We start from the raw sequence: 26,096 nt of genomic DNA on the forward strand, positions 1-26,096 counted from the left end.
GTCGGTTTCCATGTTTTCATGCGAACTACTGAGAAGCTCATCTTCGGTCAGTCCAAGCTTACCAAAAGCATTCTCTGTTTCCGTTTCGTCCGACTGGGAGAGGCAGTCGTTACCTTTTTCGAACTGAGGAAGGCAGTCGACACCTTTTATTTTGGTTTGATTATTTGCACTCATTTCTTGGTCCCACGAGTCACTGGGGAAAGACGGTCCGCTGCATCAATGCCCTGCCCTAATGCAGTAAGAGCTACATACTGGAGAGTTCGCCCTGGTGCTCTCGAGGCTCCGTTAGTGATTGAGCATATTTTAAACCCCCTCAACCATTCATCCATCGGCACGGGTCGCATGACACTTTGGAATTGGAATTACCTGATTATTAGATTTTTACTACAGGATCAGGCAATCCGTAGTGTTATTCTTAGCCACTACCGACACTACACGGCTATCTAGGCTGCTTGGAAAAGAAGATAACATTGAATATTAACTTCTATGGACGACCAAGCAGCCAGGTAACTAGTTTAGTTTTATAAAGTTCTTTCAGAGATAAATAAACCAAAGAACATAGAACTATGGTCAAGGTTATTTTACCTTTGATGCATTCACCAAAACCTCTTTCAAAGTACAACGTGGCCAGATAGCCCACTTTAAAGAAAAATGCAATGAAGTGTATAGTTAGGTCATACAAATAAAGCAATAAAGTATTTATGATAGCCGTTACGAGGCCAACTCTTCTAGATGAATGCTGCTTCAACTAGAAAATGATTTTGCCATAACACTTTTGTATTGATTTAAATAAATCATTCTTGTCAAATACATTTTAACAAAAACAAAACTGAACTAAAATTTTGTTTTGAAAATTGAAATCACGGTTTTCAACTATATGAAGTCAAGATTTTTTGTATAGTGTTAATATTGTTAGTACCGCGTGAGATTACGTGAAAAGTGATAAAAGTGGTAGAAATTTCTATGTAGCCCTTCTGAAAGTGATTGCATTCTCTAAATTAAAGCATTAAATGACAAATCAATGTTTATCCAGTTTTTTTTATTTTGCAAAAACAATTAATTTATACTGAATTAATAAAACTTCTTTGAAAGTTGTAAAAATTAGCCAAACAAAATAAAATAAACATGGTGGGCACTATTTTTTAATTATGAAATGACGTTTCGTCATCATAATGACATATTATGCCACGTTATGAATCAATATTTACTTATGTTAAATTGTTGTTTGTCAAATAAATTGATTCAGTTTTTATTTTCACTTTTTATGAAGACTAGTAAGTTTGACAGCTAAGGCGTTCAAAAAACACATTTTCGAAACAGACGATAAATTCAAGTGACATTTTGTTATTTCGAGGCTGGTAGTGAATAGGTGTTATATGCATTCGAGACGTAATGGTTTAAAAAAGATACCGAAAAGGAAAAAAAGGAGATTAAATGGGAATAAAAAAGATACCCCACATGGTTCACGAAAAAAAATTGAATAAGTACCCCGATATTGAAATTTTCTAAGCATTTTTAAGAAAATACGCCAAAACACTCAGATTTCCTTCAGACTAGTTGTTCAATTTCTCCAAGATATCGACCAAGAATTCCTTTGAGGATATCTTTAGAATTAACTCCACAGATTCCTCCTTTTGTCTCTTTACAAAGTCCGGCATAAATTCTTTGAGAAATTTCCTAAGGAAGTATTCAAAGAATTTATCCAGGGATGTCTCTAGAAAATAGTCTAGGGCATTTTTGATATTTTTTTTTAAGAAATCTTTGAAAAATCCGGTAAATATTGTTGAAACAAATTCTATAGTAATCTCTGATGAAACTTCTTACATTTCTAAAAATTATCCCAGGAAAAAACAGTGAAGTAATTTCCGAGATAAGCCGTACATGAATTCACGAATAATTTGATATGTAAGAGAAATAACTGAAAAAAATCGGCATCACAATAGAAGAATTCTAGTAAAGGTTCCTGAAAAATACCTGTATCACTTCTGTAGGCATATTTGTAAGATCTTCTAGAAAAACTGCTGGAAAAATTGGTAAAAAAAATTGCAATTGCTAAAAAATATCTTTAAAAAAAGCTGGAATAGCATTTTGTCGAATTTCCAATGCAATCTTTGTTGAAGAAAGTGCCTTTAGAGACCATTTTGGTCGAAAAAGAGACTTTAGATGCCTTCTATTGGTAATAGACAGGCTTCCAAATTCTCACTCACTCTCACGATAATGGATTTTTCCCACACAGCAATTTTCAGCAATAAACTGCCTTGCGATTTTATCCGTCCACAAAACAAAGCGGAAATAGATAATTGTACATTTCCACAGCTGTGAGCAGTTTTTTTTTAATTTCTTTATTAGTATCATTTTAAACATTACATTCATTTCTTATATATAGGTGTTCTGTGTTATTAGACAACAATATTATCCTAATTTGGTAAAACAAGTTTTAGATTTTATTAGCATTTTATTAACAACATATTACATTTCATTTGCCGTAGCAGTTCAGATTTTTACAGGTGAGTTGATTTCACCTGCTTATAAGAGAAAAAAAATAACGTTTTCAATTAAATTAACCTAAACAGAAGATTGTAACGATTTTTGCCTGAAATTGTTAAAGATTTTATTTGACATTTATTCCAATGCCCACATTTTCATTTTTAATCATAATTGTAAAGTGTTTCTCGTGCTATGTCCATGAAAATTTATTATTAGCTATTGAAATAATGATTCCTACGTGACAAGAGCCTAAGCAAATAAGTACTGGTTTTAGAACTGACCGCACGGATCGTTGTCATATTCATTTTACCCAAATTCCTTTTTTTAAAGGACTTCTGTTATTCCATGTAGGAAAGTTGGAAATGAGCTACTGAAATAACGTTTTCTACGTGACAGCAGTCAAAGAAAGTGAGTGCAGAAATTTATACTGACCGCACGGATGGTTATCATGCTCATTTTACCCCAAATTCCCCATATGATCAGGCTTCTGCAATTTGAGCCTAATTAGTAATTATTTTGAATAAGGCAAAACAGTTTGGATCACGAAAGCATGATCGAATATAATCATAATTTGAAAGTCTGAGTGTAATTAGAACCATATTCAAACTAAATGTGGACAAACTTCAATTTTCGTTGAGCACCTCCAGTTACCCAAGTTCGAACTGCTTGATTTGTTATTTGATATCTTTGTAATTTTTGCACAAGTGAGTGTCTCAAAATACGTTCATTTTTCATGGATTCCTTCGATCATGGTATCAAACAAACAATAAAAATAAGAAAAATGAACATTCAGAACAACATCGTAAAATTTGTTATTTTTCATCATATATGAAAGAGTTTTTTGATGGACATCTTGCATACTAAGTAAAACTCAGATTATGCTTCGTAAATGTTGCAAATGCATTAAATTGGCTATGAAATACTTTTCCTGGAATAAAAACATTCGATGATGTACAAATCTACGGAAATCGAGCAATTTCCAGGTTGTGTCCGGTATTGGTATCCACCTTTCATGATTGGTCAATTTGGTACTAGAATACAACATCAAAATAGAATATCAAAATTCAAATTTATATTTTCAAATTATTTTTATACACTGCAAAAATAATATATTTATAATAAATGGGTAACAGAATCACATAAAACAATATTTTCTAAATTATAAATTAAGTGGATTAAGTGTCCGGTACTGGGAGATCTCCCCCTATATATCATTGATTATTTTTTTTTATAAAAAATAAGGCTTTGCTGTCGTAATAGGAGTTTTTGAAATCAAGTTATCTAGGCGACAATATTCTTAGCAAGAAGGTGAGTAATTATAACTCAACAATCCGTTTGCTCAGTTTTAATTAATGCACTCGCTTTATTATTGTTGTTGCTTAGATAACGTTTCCTAAATAACTCATTAGAGGTTTTTTTACATATAATAAAAGAAGTTCAATCAAGTATTAGATGACTATGGAGAATTTGGGTGAAATGAGCATGATCACATTGCTTGTGATAACTTTTAATTCCAGCACTCGTTTCTTTCGACAATAATTGCCTATAAAACGTTCACAATAAATTTTCTTGCTCATGATATGCGATGTCTTACCAAAACATGATAAACTGTGGAATTTAAATAAATAGGGCATGAAACCAATACGTGCGATCAGCTTTATTTCCTAAATTCACTTCTTTAGACTGTTATCGCTTAGAAAACGTTATTGCATAGTTCCCTAAACATAACATGAGAAGTCAAGAGACTGACAAATGAGGATTTGGGGTAAAACGAAAATGATAATGATCCGTTTGATCAATTGTAATTATTGCATTCCCTTCCGCTGAATTTCAAAGCTTGGAAAACGTTTTTTCCATAGCTCATGAACTGTTGCCATGCACATAATATCAGAAATCGTCATGAAAGTCTTATTATTGCTGTGTGCATTTGAAATGCAAATATCAAATGCGGTAAGATTTTTCACAAGAAATGTGGTGTCATTATATCCTTATTAAAATTTCCTTGCATATAATATGATAAAACATATGAAAAACCTGATATAATGGGGAATTTGGGTGAAATGGGCATGATAATTATCCGTGCGGTCAGGTCTAACTTCTGTACTCACATCTTCATATTCCTATCATCTTACAAACGTAATTTAAACAGCTTATAAACAGTTTTCATGCATATAATATGAGAAATCCTATCGAAAACCTAATAAATTGGGGAATTTGGGTAAAATGAGCTTAATGTCTACCCGAGCGATCAGTTTAAATTCACGCACTCCCTTCTCTAGACTATTAACGCTAAGAAAACGTTATGCCAAGAGCTAATAAACGGTTTCCCTGCATATGATAATGTAAATCTTATGAAAAACCTTGTAAACCCAAATCCCCCGGGTGAAATGGGCATTAGCCTGGGAAACGGTTATATGAAAAATTTAGATTCTCGCTCCAGTCCACTTTTGGAATTGTATTTAGGTCCCATAACAACTGTGCAAAATTTCAGCTCGATCGGAGTAACTATATTTTAGCGCCAGCCGTTCAAAGTTTGTATGGGAATTACTATGGGAAAACTTACTTTTGCAAAGAAAAATCGCCAGAGGTCGCCCATTGACCTCTATAAAAATTCTGAACACAGATCTCGATAGGTATTTCTACGATGAACAATATTGCCGAAGACCGCAAAACAATCTGACACTTGTGAAAAAAGCGCCCGCTTCTCTTGACTATTACCGCTTAGAAAACTTTATGTCAATAGCTAATAAACGGTTTTCCTGCGTATAATTTGATAAATCACATGCAAAAAGCTGATAAAATGGGGAATTTGGGTGAAATGAGCATGATAACGATCCGTGCACTTGAACTCAGCTTAAACTCATGCGCTCATCTAATCAGACTGTTATCGCTTAAAAATGTTATTTTATAAGCTCATAAACAGTTTCTCTGCATATAATATGAAAAATCCCATCGAAAACCTGATAAATGGGAGAATTCGGGTAAAATGAGCTTGGCAGCGATCCGTGTGGCCATCTTTAATTTGTGTACTCGCTTCTCTAGGCTATTAGCGGTTAGAAAACGTTATATTATTAGCTAATAAACGGTTTACCTACGTATAATATGATAAATCATATGAAAAATCTGATAAAATGGGGAATTTGGGTTAAATGGGCATGATACCTATCCGTGCGTTCATGTAGAGCTCCTTCACTCACATTTTCACAATCCTATTGTCTAAAAATCGTTATTTTAATAGCTCATACAAAGTTTCCCTGCATATAATGTGAGGAATCCTATCAAAAACCTAATGAAAATGGGGAATTTGGATAAAACGGGCATTATAACAATCCGTGCGGCCATCAGAACCACTTTCATACATACATTCACTACATAATATACAGGAATTTTCTCAAGGATTACTCGTTGCGTTCAGAAGATACAGAATTCTTCGTCGGTTTTTCCCACTGTGCAATGTTTCAACATTGGATATTCTATGTAACTCATTGCACATTGGTCCACGGAACGAAATTCAGTGGAATAAATTAATAACTTGAAAAATATAAGAGATAGGGTTTTGGTGTCTTCTGAACATTTGTATGTCTGGTCAAGGTGCGTTGTATGCAAAAGTGTTCTAAGCGCCAAATTTATAGATTATAGAAAATATTAAAACTTTGTAGAACATCGTTTTTTTCTATATCTGATAGTTTTAGAGATATAGGTCACTTTAGAACTTTATGGACAAAATCGGTTTTTCCTCAATACTTTCGAAAATATCAATTTTTCAGGCCTACTATGTTCTGAAGAGTTTTAGATATGAGCAAAATACACATTTTCTCTGAAGACGTCATACCTCTAAAATTTTCATATGAAAAGATATAAGCGTTTTTAATTTTTTAACTCACTTTTCCAAGCGTAACATTTTAAAATGGCGCAAGTGAAATCAAAAACTTTTCCCGTTACTTGAATAAGCATATTTTAAAGTGCAATTTAAGTAAAATTGGTGATAGTATTTTTTGATTTTCTCTAATAAATGTGTTTTGAATTATCCCTTAATTTTACTTAGAAAACAGAATATTTCAACTTCTTGAGATTCTTTTTCAAATACAGTCGAACATTTTCTAATACATTCATCAATACTGAATCAATCTTAGCATGAACATGAAGATTTTAGTTGTTTATCATGCCTATTTTCATTCATATCGTTAATAATTACAGAGATTTTCGTTCTTTGCCATAAAATACCGTCAATGGAAGGAAAACTCGGTGAATTTAAAAGAATTTAAATGATGTCCTGCCAATATAAGCTGATGCTTTCACTAGATTGGGAATGCAAATGCAGTTGCAATCCCTTTTTTATAAGTTTTTTTTTTTGTATTAGACAATACTTAACTATGTCAATTATATGCACTCGGCCTCCGTATGAGTAGAACATTGAAAAATGAACCTTTGATCAAAATCTCAAAAATATAAAAAAACTACTTATTTTCGATACGATTTACGTTTATAAATAACCTTTACTAATCCCTCATTTAAGGTGATTATATAACGAAGCCACACCTCAAATTTTCAAGAGCACAAGACTTGAGAGCCAAACAGCGCTCCACGTTGAAAATTTGTCCCATTGCTTGTCACCACCAGCAAGGAAATAATTTTATTGATTTTCAACGCGAACTGTTGTCAGATTCTTCTGCCTTGTGCACTTGAAAAATCGAAGTTTGGCTTCGTTTTATAATCACCTTAAGCGGGGTACATATATTTTCAGTAGCTTTGAACTCATTTTCAATAAGTAGATAAAAAACCGAATTGAGTGCAATACCATTTAATTCCACTAGAGTTTGTATCCTTTGACAGATACGCGTATTTCGACCTCAACTGTCGTCTTCAGTGTTGTGTACTAGACTCGAAAAGTCGAGTTAAATGGTATAGTACTAAATTCGGTTTTTAACTATTTATAGGTATTCAATTTTTAATATTAACTTTCGAATATGATCGTTACAAGCAAAATAATGATAAATTTTGAACATTTTTGAGCTTATATGATCAAAAAGTGAAATAAAATTTTCAAAACTCACATTTTATTTTCTTTACAAATAAATAATTTATGAAACTTGACCACATGAGTGTGGTTGCAGTGCATGTTTGCGAATTGAAGTGCGGGATAATGTCGTTTAGTGTATAAACTGTATTTATCCAACATAAAAAGAAGCAGTTTTACTTATGGTTCCACTCATATGTATTAGAGAAGTGGGAGAGGATCAAAAGAGCAATGTATTTTCTAATATATACAATTTTTACACCATTCAGCCAAAGAAGTTTAAGATCGACGATGTTGATTGCAATCACGATGAATCAACTAGAATATTTTTTAACTTCAAATTTATTGGCAGCAGCACGATATTTACGAATCAGTAATTTATTGATAAATAATTGTGATTGTGTAAATTATTGCGTACTTCCCAGTCGTACGATGGACGGTCACACAATTTGCAGAGTGTAGAAAAGTGTGATAAAATTACACGTTCGCATCAGATCATTCCGATTCATTCGCTGCACTTGTTATATTACATTACAAGGCATTAGTGCACCGAATACACCTTAAGGATTAGATGACACACACGGTATGGGACGATTCAAATATGACGTTCATCGTTTTTCGGGATTTCCGGACCCCCTCCCTCCTCTGTCACCTTTTTTCAATACCTTATGCATGCACTGTTACACTTTCATAGATCCCCTCCATCCCCCCAATTGATGGACGTCATTTTTGGATGACCCTTATGCTATCACACTTTGAAGGAGCGTGCATATGCAATATCCATAATTTGGACCGCATTTGTGGCGTTACCATGAAACTTAGTGAAAACAGATTTCTATAATGAAAAATCAAGGTAATTAAAAGGCCGAACTTTATTGTTAAGTTAAATTATTACCGATATTTATAAAAAGAAATTGGCATGATAAACATCTAAAATATTTTTGTCCGCGCAAAAAATAATTATTTTTTTATGAATATATTATAAAATATTCGACTGTAATTGCAAGAGTATCTCCAGACGTCGGAAAAAATGTTTTCTAAGTTAAATTGAGGAATAATTCAAAACGCATTTATAAGAGAAAATCAAAAAATACTATCACCAAATTTTCTTAAAATACACTTTAAGATATGCTCATTCAAGTAACGGGAAAAGTTTTTGATTTCACTTGTGCCATTTTGAAATGTAACGCGTGGAAAAATGAGTAAAAAAACAAAAACAAAAACGCTTATATCTTTTCATATGAATCATATTGCTCATATCTAAAACTATTCAGAACATAGTAGGCCTGAAAAATTGATATTTTCGAAAGTATTGAGGAAAAACCGATTTTTGACCATAAAGTTCTAAAGTGACCTATATCTCTAAAACTATCAGATATAGAAAAAAAAACGATGTTCTACAAAGTTTTAATATTTTCTATAATCTTCAATATTGTTGAACATTTTGTTGTGTTATCTTTTGAAATAAAAAAGTTTGAGAGCGAATTTCGAAAGCTATGAAATTTGGCACTTAGGACACTTTTGCATATAACGCGCCTTGACCAGACAAACAAATGTTCAGAAGACACCAAATCCCTATCTCTTATATTTTTCAAGTTATTAATCTATTCCACTTAATTTCTTTCCGTGGACCAATGTGCATTGGTACTAAACCAGGGAGGAAACCTCAGAATCATTTTCAAAATTTTATTTTGAATTCTCTGCAGAGCTTTTTTCCTGGTATTACAACAGCTAGTCCATATTGGTACAGCATACAACATGGCTGGCCTGAAAATTTGTTTGAATATCAAAAGATTATTCTTAAGACAAAGTTTTGATTTTCCATTAATAAGGGGATAGAGACATTTTACATATTTATTACATTTGGCTTGAATGCCCTCAATGTGATTTTTGAAAGTTGAATTCTTATCTAGCATGAGTCCTAGATACTTAACTTCATCTGACCAATTTATTGGAACCCCTCTCATCGTGACAACATGTCTACTTGAAGGTTTCAATTAAAGAGCTTTTGGTTTATGTGGGAATATAATTAGTTGAGTTTTGGAAACATTAGGAGAAAACTTTCCATTTTTGCAAGTATGAAGAAAAACTATCCAAACTTTTTTGCAATCGACTACAGATGACACGCAGGCTTCATCCTTTGGCGGAGAGGCCTGTGTCATTCGCAAACAAAGATTTTTGACATACCTGAGGTAACCCAGGTGATGTGAAAATATTGTATAATATTGGTCCCAAAATGCTGGCTTGAGGAACACCAGCTCTTACAGGAAGTCTTTCAGATTTGGAGTTCTGATAATTAACCTGAAGTGTACGATTTGACAGATAACTTTGTATTATTCTAACAATGCATGTTGAAAAATTGAAGTTTTTTTATTTTACAATCAAACCTTCATGCCAAACACTGTCTTATGCTTTTTCTATGTCTAGAAGAGCAAGACCAGTAGAATAGCCTTCAGATTTGTTAGAACGGATCAAATTTGTTACAAGTAAGAGTTGATGAGTGGTCGAATGTTCATAGCGGAATCCGAACTGTTCATTGGCAAAAATTGAATTGTCGTTGATGTGGGCCATCATTTTGTTCAAAATGACCTTTTCAAAAAGTTTACTGATGGAGGAAAGCAAACTGATTGGACGATAGCTAGGATTTTTGTCTGGTTTTAAAATTGGAATAACCTTAGCATTTTTCCATTTGTCAGGATAATATGCTAATTGAAAACATTTGTTAAATATATCAACTAATAATGATAAACTACTTCCTGAAAGTTTTTTGATGAGGATGTAGAAAATTCCATCATCACCAGGAGCTTGAATTTTTGAATTTTTTAATAAAAGTTCTCACGCTTTCCAAATAAGTCTCCCAGGAATTTTCGAAAACGTTCTCTTGATTGAGAACACGAATAAATTGTGAGGGTATACCGTTAGATTTTTGCAATGATTGCAATGATTCAATCCATGTTTATATGGACCACCTTAGTACACATGATAGAGCTGTAGCGCTTTGGGTGGTGCGGGAGCGGAAAATTTCTGTCATTCCATCACAAACCCCAATCCCACACGAGAAGCTCTGTATGCAACGACGAGCTGCAGTAACTCTCGGTGGTATCTCAGATTGCTCTTTTCCATGCACAGCTTTGTTGTCCCCATACACTGACGACGTCGACCAGCTGCTCTTGCGATGGGTCCAGTTACTTGTTGTAGGAGCTGAGCTGAGTGGCAAGGAGAAAGCTCATAAAATATGCAACAAATCATAGCCCTTGGCGGGGGAGTTGGCGAGCAGATGCTTGCAAAGGACTTGGCAGGAAACTGGAGCAGGTTGGCGTTTCTTTTGTTGGCTGTTGCACTCTCTTCTGGTGCTGGTGCATGGACGATGTGGGAAGATTTGTTCTCGTTCCGCTGGGAGGGCGTCTCGGACTGTTCTTTCTTCTGGCATCGACGACTAGCACTGGCGATATACGCATTATTGTTCCATGTTACTTCTATATGCTTCAAGCTACTCATGAGTAAGGGTGAGTTGACTGCATTTTGCAATTTCGTAAAGGCCACTAGGGCATGAGAAACCATAACGCAATGCGATAGGACAGTTAAGCATAAAATAGCAGCGAACATCTCACCGCCATTTCGATATGCATAAAGTATATTTGACACCAATTCTCTGTTTCCTTTTTCAGATGTTGGAAGCGTCTTTGTACATCACCGAGAACTTGCCGGAGGGAGCCGACGGGCTGTGGGCGTTGGTTCATTGCGATATGTGGTGTGCCCTTGGAGAACTCGAATGGATCCCGTTTCCCGTGATGAGGAAGTCCTTCGACATCAATGTGCTGGGTAAGAGGCCAATTCGAGCTGGACAAGCACGGTGTGGCTTAAAGCGTTATAAATGAAATAGAAATGACCATCGATTCTGCAGCCACCATTCGAAAGATCGTATCAGCCTCAAAAATCATAGTGAATTCTCGTTAGATTATGAAATATGAAGTCAATTTCTCAAAAACCATACTCCTCATTTTTTTCTATGTTATTCTCAAGAAAGCTGAAATATAGAAGAATTGATGGTCATTTTTTACGTTAATAAAGGTTTCAGACACACGGTGCACATGTTTTGAGAGCATTGCAATTCCGTTGAATACAATTTCCATCCTCAAACAGGAGCATCCCGTCTGTCGCAGATCATGTTGCCGTTGATTCGCCGGGCCAAGGGTCGAGTGGTGTTCCTTTCGTCGGCCATCGCTCACATCCCATCTCCGGTGCGGGGCATCCAATGTGCTACCCAGGCTGCCATCGAGGGCCTAGCTTCCTGTTTGCGCCATGAGCTGAAGCCGCGAGCCGTCAACGTTTCGATTGTGTGCGCCAGCGAGTTTTCATCCGGAGACGCCTGGCTCGACGATAGCAAGATGATGGACCAAGCTAAGGCCATGTGGGAACAGCTGAGCGACGAGCAGAAGTCGGCCTACGGGGAGGACTATTTCGAGACGGCTATCCGGTCGCTGGAGAAGTACACCAATACGGTGAGTAAGGAAGAACTTGTATGAATATCAAAACTCTATCTTCAAACTTCCAACTCCAAATTCAAGATGGCTATAACGGCTTAAAACGGCTGACAATTGCATGCAATTGCTAAAAAAAGGCTTTAAACGACCTAAAACGATAATAATAAATCTTCGAGCTAGTTAGTAGAATACCTGTAAGTAGATGAATAAACCGAATTTAATACCATACCATTTAATTCTACTAGAGTGTGTATCCTTTTACAGATACATGTACATGTACATACAGGTACATGTATTTCGATATCAACTGTAAGCCCGTCTTCAGTGTCGTGCACTAGACTCGACACTAGTACACGACACTGAAGACGGCCTTACAGTTGAGGTCGAAATACGCGTATCTGTCGAAAGATACAAACTCTAGTGGAGTTAAATGGTATAGTATTAAATTCGATTTATTCATCAACTTAAAACGCCTTAAAATGGGTGAAAATGGCTTAAAATTGGCTAATAATTGGCTTAAAATTTACTTAAAATAGCTAAACATGGCATAAAATTTCTCAAAACGGGTAAAAACGGCAAAAAAAAAATCTTAAAATGTGTTCAAACGACTCAAAACGGTTTGGAATTAACTTAAAATTGCTAAAAATGACTAACAACGGCTTAAAACGGCTTATAATTGTCTGAAAATTTACTGAAAATTACTAAAAATGACTAAAAATGGCATAAAATTGCTTCAAACGGCTAAAAATTGCTTAAACCGGCTTAAAATGGCTAAAACAGACTTAAGGTGAAGATGAATCGAAGCCAAAGTTCAAATTTTCAAGAGCACGGATCTGGAGAACCAAACATCCGTTTAAGCTGAAAATTTAATCGATTGGTCACTAGCTGGTGGTGACCAATCTGACCAGGCTGATTTTTAACATCGGTCAATAGAACTTCCAACCGGTCAATGGCTTCATCGATTACGCCCAAACTGTTTTGTTGGATCGAACGATGGATTACCTCTGTGTTCTTGTTAATTTGTTCTGCTAGTTACGCCTGTTGATCAGCAAGCGACTTAACCCTCTAATACCCAAATTTTTGTTTTCGATCTAAATATTATTTTTCGTTATCTAAAATCATTCTAAACACGGTTTGGGCAATGATTTATTTTTCTTCGCAAATTTATGAATTTTGGTTTTTGATTTTTATTATTTTTATTTTTGAACATCCCTATCCTTTGCAATTTTTTCTTGAAGCCTCTTCTGGTTACTGATTTTTGACAAAAATAAAAATTAGAGTTTTTACTATACTTTTGAAAATATGAATTTTTTATTTTTTTTTCTGGAACATTTTTTATTTTCCGTGTAACTAACGGAAAAACAGATTTGAAATCATTTCAATACCATTAGGCTCTTCTTCTGTGATAGGTTGATCGTAGAAAAATATAAAAAGGTACGATTTTTTATAATACACGTTAAATGAATCCCAGGCATTTGTAGGTTATATAAGAATACAATTTTTCAAACAATTTTCAATAATACAAAAAAGTTTCAAAAATCATAAAAAACTTTTCTTATATGCGTGTTATGAGTCAAGGTTTAAGCCAAAAATAAAATCATTTCCATTTCCGAGCTACGAAAAAATACACAAAATCCCAAAGTGTACCCCGTCTAAAGGCGGGGTTGGGTATTAGAGGGTTAAATTCAAAGCTTGCAGTAACCATGGTTTGACATGAACTGCAGCACGGTAACACATAAGATGAAGTGCCATTCTTCTTTCCTTGTTCCGGAGCGATCCTCTTTGAATATTGACTCCCACGCAAGCAGGGTGGAATTTACGTGAGCACCCAATGCACGACCACATAATTGAGTCGGTAACGGAGTCCAGCAAACAAATATCACAATTCATTTGAATAAAACACTATACACCGGTAGCTTGCACGTACGAAAAAAAGAAACATATGCAATAATAAATTAAACAAAAAGTGCGTGACCGGGAGCGATTGAAAACGCGTGCGAACTGATTGACGATCCAAGTTAAAGTTGAATCGGCTAGTAATGGCTTAAAAGAGCTGAAAACGGCTTAGAACAGTTCAAACGGCTTAAACGGCTTGAAATTTACTTAAAATGGGTAAAAACGACTTAACAAGGCTTAAAAAGGCTAAATAATACTTGAAATAGCTAAAACTGATTTAAAATGGATAATCATCGCCTTAAATTATTTAAAATAGATTAATATGGATTAAAACGGCTTAATACGGCTTAAAATAGCCTAAAATGACTAAAAATGACTTAAAATATTTAAAAAATTCTTCAAATTGCCTCAACTCGCTTCAAATTGCTTCAAAAGGAATAAAACAGGTTAAAAACATCTTAAAATTGCTAAGAACGGCTTAAAACTACTTATAACGGCTAAAAATGACTTGAAACGGCTTAAAACGAACTTAAAACGGCTTTAAAAGGCTTGTAATAGCTTAAAACGGCTTAAATAGGCTTAAAAGCTAAAAACGGCTCAAAAATGCTTAAAACGGCTTTAAACGACTTGAATCGGCTCAAAACGGCTAAAAAATGCTTGATAAGGCTTAATAAGGCTTGAAATGGCTTAAAACGATTTAAAACGGCTTAAAACGGCTTAAAACGGCTCATAAGAGCTAAAAACAGCTAGAAAGGCTTGAAAAGGCTTTAAAAGGCTTAAAACGGCTTAAACATCTTAAAATGGCTCAAAACGGCAAAACATTGCTTAAAACGGCTAAAAACGGCTTAAAATTGCCAAGAATGGCTAAGAAACGGCGGAAAACTGCTTAAAACAGCTTAAAAATTTTTTTTGGGTGGAGACGAACCAGCCACAGGCTGAAAGTCTCGATAATAAAGATAATAATAATAAGCTTAAAATTTGCCTAAAATTGCTAAAAATGACATAAAATTCCTTAAAACGGCTAAAAATGGCTTCTAACGGCTTGAATCGGCTCAAAACGGTTTAAAACGACTTACAACGGCTTAAGGTGAAGATAAATCGAAGCTAAAACTCAAATTTTCAAAAACACAATTCTGGAGAACCGAACTTTCGTTTGAGGTGAAAACTTAATCGATAGGTCACCCCCAGCAAATGACCAATCGATTAAGTTTTCAGCTTAAACGGATGTTTGGTTCTCCAGATGTATGCTCTTGAAAATTTTAGGTTTGGCTTCGATTCATCTTCACCTTAAAACGGCTTAATATGGCTTAAAATGGCTTAAAATGGCTTTGAACGGCTTAAAACAGCTTGAAATGGCATAAAATGGCTTTAAACGGTATAAAATGGCTTAAAACGGCTTTAAACGGCTTAAAACGGCTTAAAAGGCTTAAAACGGCTTAAAAGGCTTAAAACGGCTTACAACGGCTCAAAACGGCTTGAAACGGCATAAAATGGCTAAGAACGGCATATAACGGCTCTAAAGGGTTAAACGGCTTAACATGATATAAAGTGGCTTAAAATGGCTAAAACCGGCTGTAAACGGCCTAAAACGGTTTAAATAAGCTTAAATAGGTTAAAAAGGCTTAAAACGGCTTAAAATGGCTAAAACGGCTTGAAACAGCTGAAAACGGCTTTAAACGGCTTATAACGGCTTATAACGGCTTAAAAAATCTTAAAACGGCTTAAAATGACTTAAAACGGCCCAAAAGGCTAAAAACGGCATTAAATGGCTTAACGGCTTAAAAAGGCTTAAAATAGCAGAAAACGGCCTAAAAGGCTTAAAACGGCAGAAAATGGCGAAAAGCGGCTTTGAATGGCTAAAAACGGCTTACAACAGCTTAAATAGGCTTAAAAGGATTAAAACGGCTTAAAACGGCTTGAAACGGCATAAAATTGTGAAAAGCGGCTTAAAATTGCTTAGAATGGATTAAAATGGCTAAAATGGCTTGAAACGGCTTAAAACGGCTTAAAATGGCTTAAAAAAGCTTGAAACGGCTTAGATAGGCTTTACAGGCTTGAAACGGCTTAAAATGGCTTAAAATGGATTAAAATGGCTAAAATGGCTTAAAATGGATTAAAATGGCTAAAATGGCTACACAGCAAAAAATTCTCAAATTTACATGGCACGTAATTTTTTATGATAATCATGTAAAACGAGTTGCAACTGAACATTCAACGATAATTAATGTAAACTGTCTCATTGCATTCGATAATGCTTGTAAACTTGAGTGAAACTGAAACATTTCATGATCTTCCATCCAACATTCGCCAATGTTGCATGCTTTCTTGCATCTTGAAAGTGAAATTGCAAACAAGAATTCTCGGTTTACATGATTCTACGCTGAATACTCTACCTAAAATAATGCATATGGATGGATCGACGGCTTGTCATTCCATGTGCATTATTTATGATTGAATTTTCAGCGTAAAAATCATGTAAACCGTGCCGTTTTGCATACAACATCTTTCGAGAGAAGACGTTTCGCGTTCAATATTAATGATTTTGGTAACCATGTTGTATATAATAGATGTGTTTATAGGTCTTATCATTGAATAATACATGAGAAATGGCTTTGCATGATTGAGGCTAATATTACGTTACGTGTAAATCTAACATTTTTTGGTGTGTAGAAACAGCTGAAAACGGCTTGAAACGGATTACAACGGCTTGTAACGGCTTAAAAAAGCTTAAAACGGCTTGACATGGCTTAAAACGACTTTAAATGGCTAAAAACGGTCTAAAAGGCTTAAAATGGCTAAAAACGGCTTAAAATGGCTTAAAACGGCCTAAAATGGCTTAAAATAGCTAAAAATGGCTTAAAATGGCTTAAAATGTCTAAAAACGGCTTAAAACGGCTGAAAACGGCTTAAAACGGCTTAAAAAAAGCTTAAAACGGCTTAAATTGTTTTAAATGGCCTAAAATGGCTTAAAACGGCTTAAAAAATCTCAAAACGGCTTCAAATTGATTTAAACGGCCTTAAATGGCTTAAACGGGGAGACGGACCTGGTGTATTGGTTAGAAAACACGCCTCTCACGCCGAGGATCTGGGATCGAATCCCATCCCCGAGATAGTCACTAAAAAATTCAGTGACGACTTCTTTCGGAAGGGAAGTAAAGCCGTTGGTCCCGAGATGAACTAGCCCAGGGCTAAAAATCTCGTTAATAAAGAAAGAAAAAAATAAATGGCTTAAAATAGCTAAAAACGGCTTAAAATGGAATAAAACGGCTGAAAACTGCTTACGAAGGCTTATAACGGCTTAAAAAGACTTATAACGGCTTGAAATGGCTTAAAAAGACTTCAAATGGCATAACACGGCTTAAAACGGCGTACAAAGGCTTATAACGGATTAAAAAGACTTAAAACAGCTTGAAATAGCTTAAAAAGACTTCAAATGGCATAACACGGCTTAAAACGTTTAAAAACGGCTTAAAATGGTTTAAACGTCTTAAAACGGCTTAAATTTGCTCAAAACAGCTTAAAATAGCTAAAAACGGCATAAAACTTGAACAACTTGAACGACTTAAAACGGCTTAAGAAGGATAAGAACGGCTAAAAACGGCTTAAAAACTTAAGACGGCTGAAAAAGTCTTAAAACGGCATAAAATGGCGAAAAGCGGCTTTAAATGGCTAAAAACGGCTTAAAATGGATAAAAATGGCTTACAACAGCTAAAATAGGCTTAAAGAGCTTAAAACAGCTTAAAACGGCTAGAAACGGCATAAAATGGTGAAAAGTTGCTTAAAATGGCTGAAAACGGCTTTAACCCCTCTACCGGCAGCTTCATTTTTTACCGCAAAATTCAAATTCAAATCGTCATAACTTTTTTGGTTTTCAATATTTTTGCACCATTTTTTTCACAAGTTTTCAAAAAACTCTTCTAGTTTTAGGATCTGTGTCGATATTGGTCATTGGTCATCTGGTTTTGAAGATATTCCAAAATTCCTTGAGGGACCGACCCGTAACTAGAACCCCTCGTCAATTTCTCAGGCTACAGAATTTTAATCGTATTCGGATACTCACTCTTCGAAACAATACATTAATGAGAGTATGTTGTGAAAAATTGAAGCAATTTGGTGCAACCGTCTTTAAGTAATGAGCATATAGGTTTTTGGTACCACGCTGGCCAAATAAAGATCTTAAAAACTTCAAAAAACATCATTTTGTAATTTTTAGATATCTCCAAGAATACTGAACCGATTTGCATATTTTTTTCAGAGTAGCTTCTTATTATCTGACATTATATAGCCCATATTTTACTTTTTGATTAATTGATCAAAAACAAAATGGCCGCCAAAGACATTTTGTATGGAAAATGTCGGTCCCCCAAGGAACATCGGAATATCTTTAAAACCAGATCACCAATAAATAATATCGATACGGATTCCTAAACTAGAAGAGTTGTTTGAGAACTTGTGAAAAAATAGTGCAAAATTGAAAAAGAAAAAAGTTATAACGATTTGAATATTTATTTTGCGGTAAAAAATTAAGCTGCCGGTAGAGGGGTTAAACAGCTGAAAACGGCTTAAAAAGGATTAAAACGGCTCAAAAAAAACCTCAAACGGCTTAAAAAGGATTGAACGGTTTAAACGACTTAAAACGGCCAAAAAAGGATTAAAACGGCTAAAAACGGCTTAAAAAAAAACTTTAAACGGCTGAAAAAGTCTTAAAACGGCTAAAATGGCTAAAAACGGCTAAAAAATGCTATAATTGGCTTAAAACGGCTCAAACGGCTTAAAATGGTTCTAAACGGCTTAAAACGGCTTAAAAAGGATTTAAACGGCTAAAAACGGCTTAATAAGGCTTAAATAATGGCTTAAAACGGCTCAAAAAGGCTTAAATGGCTTAAAACAACTTAAGGTGATTATAAAACGAAGCCAAACTTCGAATTTTCAAGTGCACAAGACTAGAGAATGTGACAATAGTTCGCGTTGCAAATCAATCAGATTACTTGCTTGCTGGTGATGATCAACGGGATAAATTTTCAATGCGAAGCGCTGTTTGGTTCTCAAGTCTTGTGCTGTTGAAAATTTTAGGTATGGCTTTGTTCTATAATCACCTTGACCGGCATAAATTGTCTTGAAGAGGCTTAAAATTGCTAATAAAGGCTTGAATCGGCTCAAAACGTCTTTAAACGGCTGAAAATGGCTTCAAATCGCTATGTGCCTCGTGACCAAGCGGTTAGTGACATCAGGCATCTAAGCGCATCATGTCTTGAAGTCTGGGCTCGATTTTCGCTTCAGCCATTGAAACTTTTCCTCAGGAATGTTTCTCGGCTGTGCCACTGGTCCGTTGTTTAGTGTTAAGTTACAGTCTGTTTAGCTGGATGGTTGAAGACGGTGCCCGGGTCTTTTTAAGAAGGGCTTAAATGACATAAAATTGCTTGAAAGGATAAAAATGGTGTAAAATTGCTTAAGTTGAAGATGAATTGAATCCAAACATCGAATTTTCAAGAGCATACATCTGGAGAACCAAACATCCGTTTGAGCTGCAAACTTAATCGATTGGTCACAAGCTGAAGGTGACCAAGCAATTGAGTTTTTGGCACAAACGGATGTTTGGTTGTGCCAAAGCCAGATTTGTGCTTTTGAAAATTTGAGGTTTGGCTTCGATCCATCTTCAACTTAAATAACATTAAATTGCCTAATACGTGTTAATACGGTTCAAAATGACTAAAAATGGCTAATTATGGCCTAATGTGTCCGAAAATGATTTAACATGGCCTGAAATGGTTTAAAACAGCTAAACATGGCTTTGAACGACATGAAATGGACTTAATTGGCTTAAAATGGATTAATTGACTATAAACGGCTTTATATGTTCTAAAGCAACTTGAAATGGCTAGTAATGTCTTTAAATGACTTAACATGGCTTAATGTGTCCTAAACTGGCTTTAAATTGCTTAAAATTGCCGAAATTGGAATAAATCAGCCTAAAATGGTTAAAATGGCTTTAATTGGCTCTTAGAGACTTGAAATAGTCTAAAATAGCTTAGAATGGCTTAAAACGGCTCAATATTGCTTGAAAGTCCTAAAATAGATTATAGAAAAAGAACACTGTTTCTAACCACTATTAAACAATTCGGATTTGTTTTGAATTAGATTGAAAAACTGGTAAAATTATCGAATAAACCCTTTTGCTTTGTGCTACTCACATACACCTTGATGGTTCGTCGATACCATATCTTGATTGATACATACACCTTGCTTGATGCGTCGGTTTGACAGTTCGTTTTTCACATGCGTCACGTCCTATACACCAGTATTGTTTTGTAGTTGTACATACACCGGTTTGCAAATTCCCATGAAACTTAATGAAGTTAGTCATTTCGTCAGTTTTACGTTCAACTATACAACGAATATTGGTTTCCGAATGTTTTCAATTTCATCTTAACTAACAGGAGCACCTGACGGAGCCGTGAATAAGAAAAGTAAATGGAGAACAGTTCTTGTGAGAAATTTGGTAAGAAATATTGTCTAGGATCGAATATTGATGGTGTTCCACATCAGTTTGCCGACGCGTCAGCTAGCTGCAGCTGTGGAAATCCGAATTTCTCGATTTCCAACATGTTTAGTGATTCCCAAACAGTATGACGTATCTGCTGATTAAAATTTTATGTATTGATTCTGCATATAGGTCGCTTTACTATCAGCATATGTACGTTGTATGTGCTAGAATGAAAAATGTTGACAGTTGAGTCGCTCTAGAAACGTAGGGTGTATGTAGTCAAATTAACACACTGAGTAAAGTGCACATAGGGCAGAATTGAAATTTATATCAAAAAAGCGAAAAATGGTTTTAGGAATACTTTTGTGAGCTCAATATGTAGATTACGCGTTTGTCAAGCCCATGCAAATCAAATCTCGATTCGTTTATTTTTGCAGATACGTCGGATTGAAGAATTATGCTTGATTTCTTAAACTATTTGATCCAATTGATTTAATTCAATGCAATTCAATGTAACTGATAATTTATAACTTTTTTAAAAACACAATTTCTGATTTTAACGCATATATTGTTTTTTTCCTTCCAGGACGGCGACTTCCACTCCACCGTGCGCGCCCTGACCGATGCCATCATCCGTTCGTTCCCGCTGTTCCGTTACACGCCGTTATCCCGTTACGAAAAGCTCCAGACCATCGTGTCCGAACATCTGCCGCGCTCCGTCTACGAACTGTTCTACTCGAACTAAAAACGCCGAACGTGAACAAAAGCTAAGCAAATTTGGATTTTATTGGATTTGGAAAACTTTCTTTTAGGAGATTCTCGAACGAAGAGATTGCTTTTATAAAACCAGTTTGTAGTAGAGGTAGAAAACGATTTGTCACTTGTAGGGGAGATATTTAATGTGGATTAAGTTAGGAAGATAGTAGTAGAATGCGAGAACTAGTACAGATAGGTTGAACAGAAAGTAGATTGAGTGAAATATCATATATAATTTATATATTAACTGTTTGTCATAATATAGAGATGGTCGGTCAACCAAATATATAAAACTTATTTATAGTACTGAATGCAATGAAAAAGCTTCACGCCGAGGCTTTTAGGAAGTGCTGCCATCTTGACATGGCGGTCAAGATGCGTTACTCATTGGTAACGCTCAAACGTCACACAATGTATAGCTTTGTTTACGCTTCGCAAGCTTGCATTATCTCACGCACACAAGCATAGTCATACACAGTATAGATATAAATACGGGTTTGGATTTTTGTATCGGCATTTTAGTTAGTATTCGTTTGAAATCAACCAGTAGAGCAAAATCACAACAAGGGGAGATATTTTACCGCTGTCTAACTGCATCCAACATAAAAGTAAACAGAGGAAGACGTTGTTCATGAGACGAACGAATGCATCGCATTGAAGAGTAATAAAGTGCAGTTTATTGAATAAAAAGTCAACGTATTCGAAGTGTTAATTGCTCATTTGTGTGTCTGTGAAATTCCTGATTAGGTAAGTAAGAAATTTGAATCTCGTTTATCCATCTGTTTATCATTCAAGCCATCTAAATCCCAACCCGGCAATGATAACACTGCAAACGTCAGCGATGTCTTAGAGTAATGGAGCGTAGAGCGCATGATCCACGTGGCGCTCTCTTTCGAGGTTTCTCTCGCCCGAGTGAATCTTCGTCACGAGGTCACCAACACTGATCCACTCCCGAAAATATTTTGATTCCATTCATTCACAGGGAACGGAAGATTTTTCGTGTATAAGTCTGGATTGCGATGCCCGGTGCTTTATGGGTCGGAAAATGCCTTCCACACACCCTCGCAGCGTCAGCCAGCCGAAACAAAAACAACAGAATTTGTGAATGAAAGTTTCAGGTCAGGAAGGAACGAGGTCATAATTAACCTGTGGATTGATTGTCGTCTTGAAACGGGACTCGGTCACAACTCGGCCAAATCAGTGGTGGTGTGTGGGTGGGAGTTTGGTTTTTGGGGAGATGCGAACACGCGGGATAGAAACGGACTTGGCTGTCGGTGGCTGAAATTGATTGGGCGAGTATTGATTTCGTTACCTTGACCTGGTTTGGGGAATGTAATGGTTTGATCTTGAAAAGTGTGCTTTCGTTAATTATGTCTCTTGAGATGTGTAATTCTATTGTTTAGAGTTTACTTGACATTACATCTACTTGAAGCTTTTGAAAGATCAACCATTGTATGTTATTTTTTTCCAATTTGATTTAACGAAAAATCACATTTTTGTTGAATAATTTTATTTTTATAATATTAAAATTTGATAGTTTACCACCGACAAACAGACGTAACACTTAGAACAAATTCCTGTAAAATCCATCGCCAACTTCACACCATCCACAACTGGTGTAACACGAACTACGATTATGTGCAACAAGGCCTGCCGAAATCGCTAGTGTAAAACGTCAAATACGAAGAAAAGCGATGCGCGCGCCTTTGGTTGTCAGATATGTAACATAATAAATTTGAAGTAACGTTTTAAATAGTGGACGATGGAAATTCCGTGAGTGTTATGTCCGTTTATCTGTGGTTTTACTGAAATGTTATTTAAGAATATTTTATTAGACTTAACACCTTTACTTAAATAGTGCCAATAGTGTTCGATATTCTGTTTGAACATAAACCAATTTTTGGCTCAGCGTAATAACACAGACAAACAGACGTAACACTGACGAAATTTCCATCGACCACACATTTAACGATCATTTAAAATTCGCTATGTTACAAATCTCACAACCAGAGGCGCCCGCATCGTTTTTCTTCGCGTTTGACGTTTCACACTACCGCCATCTGCCGGTCTTGTTGCACGAAACACCTTTTCGTGCAACATGCTCACCAGATGATGATGGTGTAAACTGGACGATGGATTTTAATGAAATTTGTTCTAAGTGTTACGTCTGTTTGTCTGTGGTAATAATCTTTCTGTCTCTTCAACACTAGGAGCCTCACGATCAAAAAATTTACGCGGAGCCCCGGAATCAAAAAAATCTTAATGGATTTTCAGCTATATCTCAGCGATGATTCAATCGATTTTCGAAATACTTTCACGTTGTTCATGTTCTTCTTCTTCTTCTTGGCATTAACGGCACTGGGACAGAGCCTGCTTCTCAGCTTGGTGTTCTTTTGAGCACTTCCACAGTTGTTAAATGAGAGCTTTCTTTGCCAAAGTTGCCATTTTCGCATTCGTATATCGTGTGGCAGGTACGAAAGTTCCACTAGGTACGAAAAAATTCTGGACCTACCGAAAAAAATCGAACCCAGAAACCTTCAGCATGGCTTTGCTTTGTAGCCGCGGACTTTAACCATTCTAAGGAAGGCCCCTTTGCTCATGCTCATGTCCATATCATTATTTTTTTACGGTTAAAAAAAAACTGTTCATAATGGTGTTAAAATTAACACTACACAGATATGCATTTTGAACGCTCATGTTCTGTGAGCGTTCACAAATCTCGATTACTTTTTCAAATCGACGTAAGTAACTTCCATACGGTTTTGAGAAAATTAATTCAGAAGAATTACAACCTGTCTTCTAAAACTGTTTTAAAATGAATCACCATTATAACATTTTTCGACGTGTACATTGCTTAAATTTTGCATACAATGAGCTCGCGTTCAAAAACTATAGAGTTCCTATTATTTCACATAATAATTTTATGAAAAAATGCCGTTTTATTCAGTTACTTGCGACGTTTTTCTACCAGTGTAAAATCGTCTCAAGTAGTGTTATGTTTTGATTCGTGGATTAGTCACTTTGTCTCTCCATACAACGGGGCGGCGAAAGTAGTGGTTAGGTTGCGAAAGTTGAAAATCTTACCTTGGTCGTTTTGTAATTCCGAAAATTAAACGTTCTCAAAGTGAAAAATTTAGTTGGTTCAGAGCAAAACCTGTAGAATTTCCTCTGCGAAACACGTAGGATCGATAAAGTAAGTTTGTGTAATGTTTTGACTTGAGTCTATATGAATAAGTTTTCGAGAAATGTTCTTCTGATTGCTCTCGTGTTCGTGTTCAGCTTTTTGAACAAATACACGGGCACTAGATCGAACACGAAGACGTGTTCTGCAAAATTACAAACGCGTATTATTGTACTTCGACCTTAGCGTTCCACCAATCAACACGCCAAGTTTTGCATACTTCACCAGAACAAGCGATTTTATGCGCTAGTTCCCAAAAAGACAGCTGGCACAAAGCTGAAAAATCACGCAATTTAAACATACAACATAGGGTAACGGCAGGTCCGTCACACTCGGGCTCAGATTGGGTACCACTTCTAGTACTGCATTTGGTCCCTCGGTAGTGCAAAAGATACCCAAGTTTGACAGATCGCAGTACACTTTTCACGGCATTCTAGATTACCTTATGAGCCAGAAAATTTTGGGCAACTGCAAAGGACATGGAGGTCTTTAATTTGTCTTTGGTAACGGTCAAAGACAAATTAAAGACCTCCATGTCCCTTGTAGTTGCCTAAAATGTTATGGCTCGTAGGGTAATCTAGCATGCCGTGAAAAGTGTACTGCGATCTGTCAACCCAAGTTTGACCTACCGAGGGACCAAATGCAGTACTAGAAGTGGTACCCAATCTAAGCCCGAGTGGGACGGATCTGATAACGGTCGTATTTTGGACACCCTAAGGAAGTGATTTTAATTTTTTGTCCCAATTAATTAATTACACAGCGTAACGAAGTCAAAAAACATGCCAAAATGCAGAGAAAAACATCCTCTACGAGATAAAAATGCCCATACGGTCATCCCAACTAACAATTTTAGCGCTATAAGCCAAGATTATTTGCTTTGTGCTGTATAACAGTTGAATTGAAGCAGCGAACGCAGCAAAAAATGAAAGCTGTCAAAAATAGAATGATTAGCGTTAATACAGCTGTAACGCAAACGTTTTGCAGCTACAAATCTCAGCTGAATAAATTTCGTCAGTTATCGCTTTTACTGCTTTTACTAAGCTGTAACTCAACACTAGGCCGTCCCTTATTTTTCGAAAATGCGAAATGTTAAAAGTTCGTCGTTGTAAAGTGCTCGTTTTGGTGAGAAAAAAAATCAGGTAAAAATTTGAAGTCCGTACGTGGACGCTAAGTGGTCCCCCAACGGCCCTGAAGGTATTGGGTGAAAATGATCCCCGTTCGTCAAGCCCCGAGCTCGCTGCTCTAGTGTACGCAACATGAGTACGAAAAGCCACTAGTAACAAATTGATAATCAGCATAGAATTTTAAGTAAAATAGTATTTTATACTGTGAATATCTTCACAACACTGCACGCTGACAAAAAAAATCGGAATTACAAAGGGATCGTTCAAATATTACGTAACGCAACAGGGGGAGGGAGGGGTTTTTCCGTAGTGTTACGGTCCATACAAAAAATTTAAATTTTGCATACAAAAGCTGTTACATGGGGGAGGGTGGGGGTCTAAAATTGGCAAATTTTGCGTTACGTAATATTTGAATCATCCCGAAGAAAACAAACTTCTATGCTGACTATCAACGCATACCGGAGAATTTGTTACTAGTGGCTTTTCGTACTCATGTTGCGTGCACTAGAGCAGCGAGCTTGATTTTGCGCACGAGGATCATTTTCACCCAATACCTTCAGGACCGTTGGGGGACCACTTAGCGTCCACGCACGGACTTCAAATTTTTACCTGATTTTTTTCTCACCAAAACGAGCACTTTACAACGACGAACTTTTGATATTTCGC

General features: G+C 35.9%; 1 protein-coding gene across 1 annotated transcript in view; it reads left to right on the forward strand.

The window, feature by feature from the left end:
• The window catches only part of LOC5576206 (D-beta-hydroxybutyrate dehydrogenase, mitochondrial), a 375,927-nt gene extending 354,107 nt beyond the window's left edge, over positions 1–21,820 (forward strand). Inside the window, exons 5-7 of the mRNA XM_021853088.1 lie at positions 11,173–11,326; positions 11,648–12,006; positions 20,956–21,820. Coding sequence (XP_021708780.1) covers positions 11,173–11,326; positions 11,648–12,006; positions 20,956–21,114 — 672 coding nt within the window. The 3' untranslated portion in view covers positions 21,115–21,820. The remainder of the gene's footprint in view (positions 1–11,172; positions 11,327–11,647; positions 12,007–20,955) is intronic.
• Positions 21,821–26,096: the final 4,276 nt, after the last annotated feature.

The sequence above is a fragment of the Aedes aegypti genome, chromosome 3 (genome assembly GCF_002204515.2).
Source record: "Aedes aegypti strain LVP_AGWG chromosome 3, AaegL5.0 Primary Assembly, whole genome shotgun sequence".
NCBI classification, from domain to species: domain Eukaryota; kingdom Metazoa; phylum Arthropoda; class Insecta; order Diptera; family Culicidae; genus Aedes; species Aedes aegypti.